The sequence below is a fragment of the Lutra lutra genome, chromosome X (assembly GCF_902655055.1).
Source record: "Lutra lutra chromosome X, mLutLut1.2, whole genome shotgun sequence".
NCBI lineage: Eukaryota > Metazoa > Chordata > Mammalia > Carnivora > Mustelidae > Lutra > Lutra lutra.
Window position 1 is genome coordinate 53,238,449 of NC_062296.1, and position 15,640 is coordinate 53,254,088.

Consider the following 15,640-nt stretch of genomic DNA (forward strand, 5'->3'; position numbering starts at 1 on the left):
CATTATTGAAAGTTCAGAATAAGTTGATTCCAACCCTCATGGATGACTTTGAGGTATTCAAAACCAACAGAGGAAGTACTTTGCAGATATGGTAGAAAAAGCAAGAGAATTGGAATTAGAGGTGAAACCTGAACATGTGACTAAATTGCTGCAATCTCAAAATAAAATCAACGGGTGAGGAGTTCTCTCTTATAGATGAGCACAGAAAGTAGTTTCTTGAGATGGAATGTGCTCCTGGTGAAGATGCTGGGAAGATTGTTGCAATGACACCAAGTGGTTTAGAATATTACATAAACTTAGTTGATAAGCAGTGGCAGGATTTGAGGGATCGACTCCACTTTTGAAAGAAATTTTACCGTGGGTAAAATGCTATCAAATGGCACCAGGTGCTACAGAGAAATATTCCTGAAAGGAAGAGTCAGTCTGTGTGACAAACTTCATTACTGTCTTTAGAAATTGCCACAGCCACCCCAGCCTTCAGCATCCACCACCCTGACCAGCCAGCAGCCATGAACATCGAGGCAAAACCCTGCTCCACCAAAATTATTATGACTTGTAGCTCAGATAATTGTTAGTATTTTTTAACAATAAAGGATTTTTGAACTAAGGAATATACTTGGAGACATAATGCTGTTGCGCACTTAATAGACTACAGTATAGTGTAAACATAACTTATATGCACTGGGAAACTAAAAAATTCATTTGGCTTGCTTTATTGAGATACTTGCTTTATTGCAGTGTGCTGGAACTGAACCCACAATATCTCTGATGCATCCCTGTATTACTTTTCACCATATACCTTTCTGTATTTTTTATTTTTTTTATCTGGAGTATATTCTTTTATTCAGTTGTATTTTATCTTTTGTATTAAGTATTGCAATTCACATTATAAATATTCAAAAGGTACAAAAGGATATTTGATTAAAATCTCCCTTTCACCCCTGTCCATAGTCACTAGATTCTTTTCTCCAGAGTTGACCAATATAATCAGTTAGTTGTGTATTATTCCAAAGTTAGTATGCCTATGAGAGCAAATATTAAAACTACTTGCTACACACACCATAAATATACATTTCAAAAAATAGTAGCATACTATACATAATTTGTATTTTGCTTTTCTATTTACTATATCATGATTTTTCCATGTGAGTACATAAAAGTTTTGTGCTTATATTTTATGGTTCCACCCTATTCCGTTGTATGTATATGTAATAACTTAAATAACTAGTCTCTTATTGATGGGCAGTTAGATTTTTTCCAGTTTTCAGCTATTATAATAATACTATAACGAATACTTGTACATTTGCAGTGCTCTTGCCAATACCTAAGCACTTGTGTTGTTCCAAGTACTTTACATATCTAAAAGATCATTCCATAGAAGCAAAATTACTGGGTCAAAGGATATGTGCATTTGTAATTTTGACAGATCTTGCCAAATTTTTCTCCATAGAGATTATATCATTTACATGCCTACCTTCAATATTTGTGTGTGCCTGTTTCCCTTACCAGTATAATATTTGGTAATGTTATAGTTGAAATATCGTCTTTCAGTATTGTTTTAATTTTCCCTTCTTATCACAAGTGAATTTGATCATCTTCTTACATGCTTACAATCAATTTGTTTTTTCATTTTTTTTGTGTGTGAACTGTTTTCTTGTGTTGTTAGGTTTTTTCTTTTCTATTAGAGAAATTAACCCTCTATACTATGAGTTGCAGGTTTTTTTGCAGTTTGTCAATTGTCTTTTGAGTTTACGTACTTTGGCTTTTCCCAAACAGAAATGTTTTATTTTTATTTAGTCAAGAGGATTGATCTTCCTCTTTACTCTTACTGGGTTTTCTCTTATACATAAATTTTCCTCACTGTGAAATTATATTTTTAAAAATTCCCATGAAATCTTCTATTATTTTTATGGTTATCCTAGTTAAAATGTGAGGAATGGATCTATCTTATTGTTCTCAAACAAATGTCCGGTTATCTCAACACCATCTGTAGAATAATCCATATTATCTTTGTAATTTAAAAAGTGAGTTATGTTTTTTGCAACAGGTAAATGGCATTTAATAAAGGCAGGGGCAACTGTTAAAATTAAGATAGTTAGAAGCCATATCAACCAAGTGCAGCATGTGGACCTTACTGGGATCCTGATTTGAACAAACCAGCTGTCAAAAGACATTTTTAAGGTAATCTTGGAAAATAGAGTAGGAACTGGATATTAAGATATTAAAAAACTTGTTAATTTTGGTGAAATGATAGTTTTGTGTGTTCTTTTTTTAACTCTTCATCTGTTACAGATAAAGAAGTATTTATAGGTGATTTGATATCTGGAATTTGCTTGAAACTATGCCAGAAATGACCAACAATCATATGAAAAGATGTTCAGCATCATTAACTATCAGAGAAATGCAAATGAAAATGAGATACCACCTCATACTCATTGGGATTGCTACTATAAAAAAGAAAGGAAAAGAAGTTTTTGTGAGGTTGTGGAGAGGTTAGAACCTTGTGCATTGTTGGTGGGAATATAAAATCAAGCAACCTCTATGAAAAGCAATATGGAAGTTCTTTTTAAAAATTAAAAATGAAACTACTATGTGATTCAGCAATTCCACTTCTGAGTATTTACCCAAAAGAACTGAAAACACGATTTTGTTTTGTTTTTTAAAGATTTATTTATTTATTTATTTGACAGAGAGAGAGAGAGAGCGAGAGACAGCGAGAGGGAACATGAGCAGGAGGAGTGGGGGAGGGAGAAGTAGGCTTCCCGCTGAGCAGGGAGCCCCATGTGGGGCTCGATCCCAGGACCCCGGAATCATGACCTGAGCCAAAGGCAGATGCTTAATCACTGAGCCACACAGGCACCCCTGAAAACAGGATTTTGAAGAGATATTTTTCACATCTATGTTTACAGCAGTGTTAGTCATAATAGCCAAGAAGTGGAAGTAACCCATAAGTCCATTCATTAACAGGGGAAGAAATTGTGGTGTGTACATAGAATGGAAAATTATTCAGCCTTAAAAAGAAAACCTGTCACATACTATAGTGTGAATGAATTTGAAGGACATTATGTTGAGTGAAAAAAGTCAGTCATAAAAAGACAAATACTGTATGATTCCACTTATATGAGGTATCTAAAGTAGTCAAATTCATAGAAAGTGGAAGGGGGTTGCCAGGAGCTGGGGGAGAGGTGAAAATCGGGAGTTGTTTAATGGGTATAGAGTTTCAGATTTGCAAGATTAAAAAGTTTTGGAGATGTGTTTCACAACAGTGTTATTAATCTAACACTATTGAACTATACACTTAAAAATGGTTCAGATGGTGAATTTTATGTGTTTTTTTTTTTTAGTCATGACTTAAAAAGTGCATTTAAAGATGCCAGAACAGGGACGCCTGGGTGGCTCAGTTGGTTGGGTGGCTGCGTTCGGCTCAGGTCATGATCCCAGCAGCCTGGGATTGAGTCCCACATCGGGCTCCTTGCTCGGCAGGGAGCCTGCTTCTCCCTCTGCCTGCCACTCTGTCTGCCTGTGCTCGCTCACTCTCTCTCCCTCTCTCTCTCTCTGACAAATAAATAAATAAAATCTTTAAAAAAAATTAAAATGCCAGAACAAAAGGGCAGCATAGTAGATGAAACAATGACTTAACATTGATAGTGATTGAAACAGGATAATGGTATCATAGAAATTCGTTATGGTATTTCCTTTACCTTTGTGTGTTTAAAATTTTCCATACGTTTTAAAAGTGAGATTTAGGGAGCATGGGCTTTGTAGACAGCTGAATTTGAATTCTAGTTCTGCTTTTTAATAATTGGAATATAATTCACATAATACCATAAAATTTACCATTTTTTAAAAAGATTTACTTAGAAAAAAAAAGACTTACTTAGAGAGAATGCACAGTTGAGTGGGAGGAGGGGTAGAGGGAGAGAAAGAATCCTTAAGCAGACTTCCACTGAGTGCAGAGCTTGACTCAGGGCTTGATCCCAGGATCCTGAGGTCATGACCTGAGCTGAAATCGAGAGTCTGCCACTCAACCAACTGAGACACTTGGGCACCCCAAAATTTACCATTTTTAAGGTGTATAAGTTGTAGTCACAGAGTTGTGCAGCTATGATCACTGTCTAATTCCAGAACATTTTTAACACCCCAAAAGGAAACTCAGTACCTTCTAGCAGTCATTCTTCATTTCCCTTTTCCCCCAGTCCCTAGAAACCACTAATCTATTTTTCCCTCTCAGTGGATTTTTCTATTCTGGAAAATTCATATAAAAGGAATCATATAATACGTGGCCTTTTTCTCTGGCTTCTTGCACTCAATATTGTTTTTAAGTTCATTGATGTTGTAGCATGAATCAGTACTTCATTCCTTTTTATAGCTAAGTAATATTCCCTTGTATGGTTATGCCATATTTTGTTTAACCATTTTTTCTGTCGATGGACATTTGGAATGCTCCATGGCCCTGAGCAAGGCACGTTGCTTCTCTGAGCCTCAGTTTCCTCATCTGTAAGATGGGACTTGTAACACCTACTTGGTCTGATTGTGATGAAGAGATGGAAGGTACCATACTTAGCACTACTCCTGGTACAGATGAATGCTCAGTGAGTGACTTGTATGAGAGGTATGCTGGAACAAACTAGCACTAGTGGACAGCATAAACTGTACTCCTACTCTGACTCAACTGGAGTTCATCATAACTCTAGGTGTAAATATGTTGCCGCACAAAGTAAGGATTATTGGTTCCTTTGCTTAGAAAACAAACATGTACACACGTTGTGTGCTATCTGCTTATCAGTGACCCTCCCCTTGTGGACTTAATGTGTGACATGACTATCTGCTGTGACTAGTCTCTTCCCATAGCCTAGCAGAAGCTTTATGCATTGAAACTCCAGTCAGGTTGCAGAAAACTACCATTATTTTGTAATTTAAGTGAAAATAAAATAGGTTAGTTGAGTTCAGCAAAAATATTTAGGTCCATAGGTTCGAGAGCCAAAATCCAGGCTTTGTTCCTTCTGGCCATGCGACCTTAGGAATAGCAATGTAAAAATGGAGATGATAATAATAGATATGGCCTTATAAGATTGAATATTAAATGAGTTAATGAATGCAGAGTACTTGGAATGCTGCTTAGCACATAGTATGTATTCAGTATCTGTTAACCATTATTACTCATATTGTTATGCTCCAGGTTTTATGTTGGAATCAGGAATAAAGAGATAAATTAAGTCTCTGTAGTCGAGGAAGTTAGCAAGGTATAACCAGTATGCAGATTATCTCAGTATGTTCTAAGTGCAGGGATAGAGGCATACACCGGAAGGGCATTTAAGGGTCTGTCTGTTACATGAAAAATAATGTTCTCTAGGAAGAAGCCTGGTACGGTAGAAATAAGTGCATTCCGGATTCAGAACAGCCTGAGTTTGAATCCTGTGTACTCTCATTCATTATGCAGCTTTAGGGGCAGCCAACCTCTCATAGACTTAGTTTTCCCATTTCCAAAATGGGGTGACGTTTCTGACCTCTACCTGCTGGAAGTGCTCTGTGGTCTAAGAGGTTCCTAAGAAAGCAAGCAAGGATTTTTTTTTTAAAGGGTTATTTATTTATTTTAGAGAGACAGTGCAGCAGCCGCCCCGCCCGGTGAGTTGGGGGAGGGGCAGAGGGCGAGACTTTTCAAGCATACTCCCTGCTGAGCATGGAGCCCAACCTGGGGCTCCATCTCACCATCCATGAGATCATGACCTGAGCCAAAACCAAGAGTCAGAGGCTTAAACAACTGAGCCACCCAGGTACCCACAAGCAAGGATTTTTTGGAAAGGTGTTAGATTAAAAAAAAAAAAGTTAGATGAACTTAGAATCAGATTCTAACTATGTTAATTTAACCTGTCTGTGTCTATTTCTACATGTAAGTTTTTTCATCCATACCTACCTTATTCTTGGTTGTTCTGACAATGAGATAATGTAGGTAAGGTATATGTGGCATATAGAAGGTGATGAGCAATAAATAATAGCTTTATTATCTTTCCAACAAAGATTTCTTCTGTTACTGTGTGCAGCAGAAATTTAAGTAATATATACCATGTTAATTTCAGTATTTTCTTGAAATGCCTCACACCACAGTTTCATGAAAGCACTGGGCATCTCAATGAAAACATAGATAATACTATCTTTGTTTATAGTAGGAATAATCAAGTTTGAATCTGGGAGACACTTTTGATGTTGCTGAGTATTGTGTTCAGCCGTGATCCTAGATCTTAAGAGTGATCTTAAATTTCAACTACAAACTTTTGTTACTAACTTTCTGGACTCTAACCAAATATAGTCAGTTTCTGTTACATGACATGTTCCTCTCTTCTTCCCTCCTAGGTCTTTCAGAGCCTTGAAGACCACCATTTGGAAGTGGTGGCTTTTTTCAGGGAAAATGGCTTCCATGGCCTTCTTGCCCATGATTCCGAGTATGCTCTCTACAATATTCCTTCTTACTACAGTTCCCATGCTCTGAAGCTGAGCTGGAATGGGAAGAATCTCACTACCAATCAGTTCCTGATGCAGGAGGTAGCCAAGCAGCTGGGCTTGAAGCGAATGAATTTTCCCATATTTGCTGCACTGCTAGGTAGGTATCCAAGAACAGGCTCCAGTGATTGGTGAAGTTTCCTGTTCCAATGTTAAGACATGAAGACCAGCAATTTAGCCTGTCATAATTGAATTTATCTTTTTAAAGTCCACATGCTAAACACTGTACTGGGGAAAAACCAGCAGGCTTTTGGGCTGCTTATTAGAAACTCAGCACGTTTGTCTTATGAATTTAATATAGGACATCCTAGAAAATTATTTTGATTTCTGTAAAACTTTTTTTCTTACATTCCATAACATTTTATACACAGTACTGTCTTAGGCCAAATGTTTTACTAGCCCCAGATAGTTTTGGTTACCTATTCAGAGCATTAGCATTTCTTTCCTGCTGTCTCAATTTAGATGAAGAACACAAATTGTTGTATATTTTTTTTTCTTTTTCTCTTGTGCTAACATTGTATTATAAGAATTTCCAAACACACAGCAAAATTGAAAGAATTTGGTAGTGAAAATCCTGTATATCCTATATCTACCACCTATATTCTGCCATTAACATTTTCCTATACTTGCTTTATCATATATCTGTCCATTCTAGCCATCCATCAATTTATCTTTTAAAGATGCATTTAAAAGTAAACTCCAGGGGCGCCTGGGTGGCTCAGTGGGGTAAAGCCTCTGCCTTCAGCTCAGGTCATGATCCCAGGGTCCTGGGATCGAGCCCCACATCGGGCTCTCTGCTCAGCAGGGAGACTGCTTCCTTCTCTCTCTCTGCCTTTCTCTCTGCCTACCTGTGATCTCTGTCTGCCAAATAAATAAATAAAATCTTTTTTTTTTTTAAAGTAAACTCCAGAGAGTTGGTTATTTTTTTTTAAAGATTTATCTATTTATTTGAGAGAGAGAGAAAAAATGCAGGTGGGGGAGGGGCAGCAGGAAAGGGAGAGAGAATCTTTTTTTTTTTAAGATTTTATTTATTTGACAGACAGAGATCACAAGTAGGCAGAGAGGCAGGCAGAGAGAGAGGAGGAAGCATGCTCTCTGCGGAGCAGAGAGCCCGGGGGCTCGATCCCAGGACCCTGGGATCATGACCTGAGCTGAAGGCAGAGGCTTAACCCACTGAGCCACCCAGGCACCCCTGGGAGAGAGAATCTTAAAGCAGACTTCTGCAGAACGCAGAACCTGATATGGGGCTCAGTCCCAGGATCCTGAGATCATGACCTGAACTGAAACCAAGAGTTGGACCACCTGTCCAACTGGACCAGTTAACCACCTGAGCCACCCAAGCACCCTGAGAGTTGATTATGTTTTCAGGTGGCTTTCTAAGTACCTAGAACATGAAGGTTAATATATTGTCTCAGGTGTAACCTCTGCTTATAATCCCAAAGGATTTGAGTTTGGCACATCTAATGGAGTCAGCACAAGTCATAGAATTAGGCCTGTGACAAATCGCTGAAGTCACACCTCCCTGGTTTCAATTTCTTCATCTGTGAAATGGAATAGTATACCTCATTGTGTTATTGACAGAATTAAATGAAATGAGACGTATAAAATGCCGAGCACTTAGTAGGCATTCAGTAATTGTGGGTGCTATTATAAAAGGCAGAATGACTAGATGATAGATAATAGCATGGGCTTTAGAGCTTGCTTCTTATCCTGGTGGGGGCACTTATTAACCAAGCTACTTTGGGCTATGTCACCAAACTTGTCTGAACCTCTGTTTCCTTATCTGTAAAATAGGGATAATAACACTCTTAGGCATGGTTATTACAATAATAAAACATATAATGCATGTGCTACATAGTAAGTAATCAACACATAGATACTATAGATATTACATTGAGAATCTATACCTCTTTAAATTATTTGATTATTTTCTTCCCCAGAAGCCCTTTCATGGCCTGGAGGTTCTATGAAAACATTTGCACAGTCAATAAATGACAAATGTACTTTATAGGTAACCACATTCTTCCAGATGAGGACCTGGCTGCTTTTCACTGGAGCCTCTTGGGACCAGAGCATCCCCTTGCATCACTTAAGGTAAAGTGCCCCCATTTCCTGCCTATACATCCATGCCTAGGGGATATCAGGTTTTTTCCATCGGAGTTTCGATAGAATAATTACCTTTCATTAGGCTTAAAATATTTCAAATGCAGAAATTATAATTATGATCAATACCCTTACTATCTTTTTTCAGTATAGTTAACACACAGTATTATATTACTTTGAGGTATACAGTATAGTGATTCAATAATTCCACGCATCAAGTGCTCACCCAAACAAATGCACTCCTTAGTCACCATCACCTATTTAATCCATCTCCACACCCATCCCTGTCTCTGGTAACCATCAGTTCTCTACAGTTAAGAGTCTGTTTCCTGGGGAGGAGTCAAGATGGCAGAGAAGTAGCAGGCTGAGACTACTTCGGGTAGCGGGAGATCAGCTAAATAGCTTATCTAAAGATTGCAAACACCTACAAATCCAACGGGAGATTGAAGAAAAGAAGAACAGCAATTCTAGAAACAGAAAATCAACCACTATCTGAAAGGTAGGACTGGCGGAGAAGTGAATCCAAAGCGACGGGAAGATAGACCGCGGAGGGAGGGGCCGGTTCCCGGCGAGCGGCGGAGCAACGGAGCAAAATCAGGACATTTAAAAGTCTGTTCCGCTGAAGGACATCGCTCCAGAGGCTTAACTGGGGTGAAGCCCAGGCGGGGTCAGCGCGGCCTCAGGTCCCGCAGGGTCGCAGAAGGATTGGGGGTGTCTGAGTGTCGCAGAGCTTACCGGTATTAGAACGGGGAAGCCGGCTACAGAGACAGAGCCGAGGAGTGACTCTCAGCTCGGGGTTGCCTTGAACCGGTCGCAGGCTCGGTCAGCTAGGAGCGCGGCCAGAGGCCAGGGTGACGGGAGTCATTGGGCGCTGTTCTCTGAGGGCGCACTGAGGAGTGGGGCCCCGGGCTCTCGGCTCCTCCGGGCCGGAGACCAGGAGGCCGCCATCTTCATTCCCGCCCTCCGGAACTCTACGGAAAGCGCTCAGGGAACAAAAGCTCCCAAGCGCCCAGGGAACAAAAGCTCCCGAAAGCAAACCCGAGCGGATTACTCAGCCCGGCCCCGGGTAAGGGCGGTGCAACTCCGCCTGGGGCAAAGACGCTTGAGAATCACTACAACAGGCCCCTCCCCCAGAAGATCAATGGGAAACCCAGCCAGGACCAAGTTCACCTACCAAGGAGTGCAGTTTCAATACCAAGGAGAGCGGCGGAATTCCAGAGGAGAAGAAAGCAAAGCAAGGAACTCATGGCTTTCTCCCCATGATTTTTTAGCCTTGCAGTTAATTTAATTTTTTTTTCTTTTTCAAATTTTTTTTCTTTTTCTCTTCTTCTGCTAAATTTTTTTAACTTTTACCGTTTTCTTTTTTAACTTTTTTAAAATAGTTTATCTAATAAATATATATATATTTTTTCCTCTTTTTATATTTTTTCTTTATCGGCTTTCTTTTTTTTTTAATAGTTTCTTTTTTTTTCTTTTTTCTTTCTGAACCCCTTTTTATCCCCTTTCTCCCCCCTCAAAATTCGGGATCTCTTCTGATTTGGCTAAAGCATATTTTCGTGGGGTTGTTGCCACCCTTTTAGTATTTGACTTGCTCCTTCATAAACTCTTATCTGGACAAAATGACAAGGCGGAAAATTCACAACAAAAAAAAAGAAGAAGAGGCAGTACCAAAGGCTAGGGACCTAATCAATACAGACATTGGTAATATGTCAGATATAGAGTTCAGAATGACGATTCTCAAGGTTCTAGCTGGGCTTGAAAAAGGCATGGAAGATATTAAAGCAACCCTCTCGGGAGATATAAAAGCCCTTTCTGGAGAAATAAAAGAACTAAAATCTAACCAAGTTGAAATCAAAAAAGCTATTAATGAGGTGCAATCAAAAATGGAGGCTCTCACTGCTAGGATAAATGAGGCAGAAGAAAGAATTAGCGATATAGAAGACCAAATGACAGAGAATAAAGAAGCTGAGCAAAAGAGGGACAAACAGCTACTGGACCACGAGGGGAAAATTCGAGAGATAAGTGACACCATAAGACGAAACAACATTAGAATAATTGGGATTCCAGAAGAAGAGGAAACAGAGAGGGGAGCAGAAGGTATATTGGAGAGAATTATTGGAGAGAATTTCCCCAATATGGCAAAGGGAACAAGCATCAAAATCTAGGAGGTTCAGAGAACCCCCCTCAAAATCAATAAGAATAGGTCCACACCCCGTCACCTAATAGTAAAATTGACAAGTCTTAGTGACAAAGAAAAGATCCTGAAAGCAGCCCGGGACAAGAAGTCTGTAACGTACAATGGTAAAAATATTAGATTGGCAGCAGACTTATCCACAGAGACCTGGCAGGCCAAAAAGAGCTGGCATGATATATTCAGAGTAATAAATGAGAAAAACATGCAGCCAAGAACACTATATGCAGCTAGGCTATCATTGAAAATAGAAGGAGAGATTAAAAGCTTCCAGGACAAACAAAAACTGAAAGAATTTGCAAATACCAAACCAGCTCTACAGGAAATATTGAAAGGGGTCCTCTAAGCAAAGAGAGACCCTAAAAGTAGTAGATCAGAAAGAAACAGAGACAATATACAATAACAGTCACCTTACAGGCAATACAATGGCACTAAATTCATATCTCTCAATACTTACCCTGAATGTTAATGGGCTAAATGCCCCAATCAAAAGACACAGGGTATCAGAATGGATAAAAAAACAAAACCCATCTATATGTTGCCTAAAAGACACTCATCTTAAACCCGAAGACACCTCCAGGTTTAAAGTGAGGGGGTGGAAAAGAATTTACCATGCTAATGGACATCAGAAGAAAGCAGGAGTGGCAATCCTTATATCAGATCAATTAGATTTTAAGCCAAAGACTATAATAAGAGATGAGGAAGGACACTATATCATACTCAAAGGAACTGTCCAACAAGAAGATCTAACAATTTTAAATATCTATGCCCCTAACGTGGGAGCAGCCAACTATATAAACCAATTAATAACAAAATCAAAGAAACACATCGACAAGAATACAATAATAGCAGGGGATTTTAACACTCCCCTCACTGAAATGGACAGATCATCCAAGCAAAAGATCAACAAGGAAATCAAGGTCTTAAATGACACACTGGACCAGATGGACATCACAGATATATTCAGAACATTTCATCCCAAAGCAACAGAATACACATTCTTCTCTAGTGCACATGGAACATTCTCCAGAATAGATCACATTCTTGGTCCTAAATCAGGTCTCAACTGGTATCAAAAGATTGGGATCATTCCCTGCATATTTTCAGACCACAATGCTCTAAAGCTAGAACTCAATCACAAGAGGAAATTTGGAAAGAACCCAAATACATGGAGACTAAACAGCATCCTTCTAAAGAATGAATGGGTCAACCAGGAAATTAAAGAAGAATTGAAAAAATTTATGGAAACAAATGATAATGAAAACACAATGGTTCAGAATCTGTGGGACACAACAAAGGCAGTCCTGAGAGGAAAATATATAGCGGTACAAGCCTTTCTCAAGAAACAAGAAAGGTCTCAGGTACACAACCTAACCCTACACCTAAAGGAGCTGGAGAAAGAACAAGAAAGAAACCCTAAACCCAGCAGGAGAAGAGAAATGATAAAGATCAGAGCAGAAATCAATGAAATAGAAACCAAAAAAACAATAGAACAAATCAACGAAACTAGGAGCTGGTTCTTTGAAAGAATTAATAAGATCAATAAATCCCTGGCCAGACTTATCAAAAAGAAAAGAGAAAGGACACAAATAAATAAAATCATGAATGAAAGAGGAGAGATCACAACGAACACCAAAGAAATACAGACGATTATAAGAACATACTATGAGCAACTCTACGCCAACAAATTTGACAATCTGGAAGAAATGGATGCATTCCTAGAGACATATAAACTACCACAACTGAACCAGGAAGAAATGGAAAGCCTGAACAGACCCATAACCAGTAAGGAGATTGAAACAGTCATCAAAAATCTCCAAACAAACAAAAGCCCAGGGCCAGACGGCTTCCCGGGGGAATTCTACCAAACATTTAAAGAAGAACTAATTCCTATTCTCCTGAAACTGTTCCAAAAAATAGAAATGGAAGGAAAACTTCCAAACTCATTTTATGAGGCCAGCATCACCTTGATCCCAAAACCAGACAAGGATCCCATCAAAAAAGAGAACTACAGACCAATATCCTTGATGAACACAGATGCAAAAATTCTCGCCAAAATACTAGCCAATAGGATTCAACAGTACATTAAAAGGATTATTCACCACGACCAAGTGGGATTTATTCCAGTGCTGCAAGGTTGGTTCAACATCCGCAAATCGATCAATGTGATACAACACATTAATAAAAGAAAGAACAAGAACCATATGATACTCTCCATAGATGCTGAAAAAGCATTTGACAAAGTACAGCATCCCTTCCTGATCAAAACTCTTCAAAGTGTAGGGATAGACGGCACATACCTCAATATTATCAAAGCCATCTATGAAAAACCCACCGCAAATATCATTCTCAATGGAGAAAAACTGAAAGCTTTTCCGCTAAGGTCAGGAACACAGCAGGGATGTCAGTTATCACCACTGCTATTCAACATAGTACTAGAAGTCCTAGCCTCAGCAATCAGACAACAAAAGGAAATTAAAGGCATCCAAATCGGCAAAAAAGAAGTCAAACTATCACTCTTTGCAGATGATATGATACTATATGTGGAAAACCCAAAAGACTCCACTCCAAAACTGCTAGAACTTGTACAGGAATTCAGTAAAGTGTCAGGATATAAAATCAATGCACAGAAATCAGTTGCATTTCTCTACACCAACAACAAGACAGAAGAAAGAGAAATTAAGGAGTCCATCCCATTTACAATTGCACCCAAAACTATAAGATACCTAGAAATAAATCTAACCAAAGAGACTAAGAATCTATACTCAGAAAACTATAAAGTACTCATGAAAGAATTTGAGGAAGACACAAAGAAATGGAAAAATGTTCCATGCTCCTGGATTGGAAGAATAAATATTGTGAAAATGTCTATGCTACCTAAAGCAATCTACACATTTAATGCAATTCCTATCAAAGTACCATCCACTTTTTTCAAAGAAATGGAACAAATAATCCTAAAATTTATATGGAACCAGAAAAGACCTCGAATAGCCAAAGGAATATTGAAAAAGAAAGCCAAAGTTGGTGGCATCACAATTCCGGACTTCAAGGTCTATTACAAAGCCGTCTTTATCAAGACAGCATGGTACTGGCACAAAAACAGACACATAGATCAATGGAACAGAATAGAGAGCCCAGAAATAGACCCTCAACTCTATGGTCAACTCATCTTCGACAAAGCAGGAAAGAATGTCCAATGGAACAAAGACAGCCTCTTCAATAAATGGTGTTGGGAAAATTGGACAGCCACATGCAGAAAAATGAAATTGGATCATTTCCTTACACCACACACGAAAATAGACTCACAATGGATGAAGGATCTCAATGTGAGAAAGGAATCCATCAAAATCCTCGAGGAGAACACAGGCAGCAACCTCTTCGACCTCAGCCGCAGCAACATCTTCCTAGGAACATCACCAAAGGCGAGGGAAGCAAGGGCAAAAATGAACTTTTGGGATTTTATCAAGATCAAAAGCTTTTGCACAGCAAAGGAAACAGTTAACAAAACCAAAAGACAACTGACAGAATGGGAGAAGATATTTGCAAATGACATATCAGGTAAAGGGCTAGTGTCCAAAATCTATAAAGAACTTAGCAAACTCAACACCCAAAGAACAAATAATCCAATCAAGAAATGGGCAGAGGACATGAACAGACATTTCTGCAAAGAAGACATCCAGATGGCAAACAGACACATGAAAAAGTGCTCCATATCACTCGGCATCGGGGAAATACAAATCAAAACCACCATGAAATATCACCTCACACCAGTCAGAATGGCTAAAATTAACAAGTCAGGAAATGACAGATGCTGGTGAGGATGTGGAGAAAGGGGAACCCTCCTACACTGTTGGTGGGAATGCAAGCTGGTACAACCACTCTGGAAAACAGCATGGAGGTTCCTCAAAATGTTGAAAATAGAACTACCCTATGACCCTGCAATTGCACTGCTGGGTATTTACCCTAAAGATACAAACGTAGTGATCCGAAGGGGCACGTGCACCCGAATGTTTATAGCAGCAATGTCTACAATAGCCAAACTATGGAAAGAACCTAGATGTCCATCTACAGACGAATGGATAAAGAAGATGTGGTATATATACACAATGGAATACTATGCAGCCATCAAAAGAAAGGAAATCTTGCCATTTGCGACGATGTGGATGGAACTAGAGGGTATCATGCTTAGCGAAATAAGTCAATCGGAGAAAGACAACTATCATATGATCTCCCTGATATGAGGGAGAGGAGATGCAACATGGGGGGTTGAGGGGGTAGGAGAAGAGTAAGTGAAACAAGATGGGATTGGGAGGGAGACAAACCATAAGTGACTCTTAATCTCACAAAACAAACTGAGGGTTGATGGGGGGAGGGGGTTGGGAGAGGGGGGTGGGGTTATGGATATTGGGGAGGGTATGTGCTATGGTGAGTGCTGTGAAGTGTGTAAACCTGGCAATTCGCAGACCTGTTCCCCTGGGGATAAAAATATATGTTTATAAAGCTGTAAAAAAAAAAAAAAAAAGAAAGGATGAATACCCAAGTTTTGTAGCAACATGGACGGGACTGGAAGAGATTATGCTGACTGAAATAAGTCAAGCAGAGAGAGTCAATTATCATATGGTTTCACTTATTTGTGGAGCATAACAAATAGCATGGAGGACAAGGGGAGATGGAGAGGAGAAGGGAGTTGAGGGAAATTGGAAGGGGGGTGAACCATGTGAGACTATGGACTCTGAAAAACGATCTGAGAATTTTGAAGGGGTGGGGGGTGGGAGGTTGGGGGCACCAGGTGGTGGGTATTGTAGAGGGCACGGATTGCATGGAGCACTGGGTGTGGTGCAAAAATAA

The 15,640-nt window shown here is 39.2% G+C and overlaps 1 protein-coding gene across 4 annotated transcripts in view; it reads left to right on the forward strand.

Moving 5' to 3' along the window:
• FAM120C (family with sequence similarity 120C) overlaps positions 1-15,640 on the forward strand; it is a 132,202-nt gene that overhangs the window by 15,634 nt on the left and 100,928 nt on the right. For 3 of the 4 annotated variants that reach the window (XM_047716930.1, XM_047716932.1, XM_047716933.1), the window contains exons 2-3: positions 6,352-6,598; positions 8,510-8,592. In XM_047716930.1, the coding sequence (XP_047572886.1) occupies positions 6,352-6,598; positions 8,510-8,592 (330 nt within the window). Of the gene's footprint in view, positions 1-6,351; positions 6,599-8,509; positions 8,593-15,640 lie in introns of those variants that run through there. The other variant, XR_007124928.1, reaches the window with a different exon arrangement.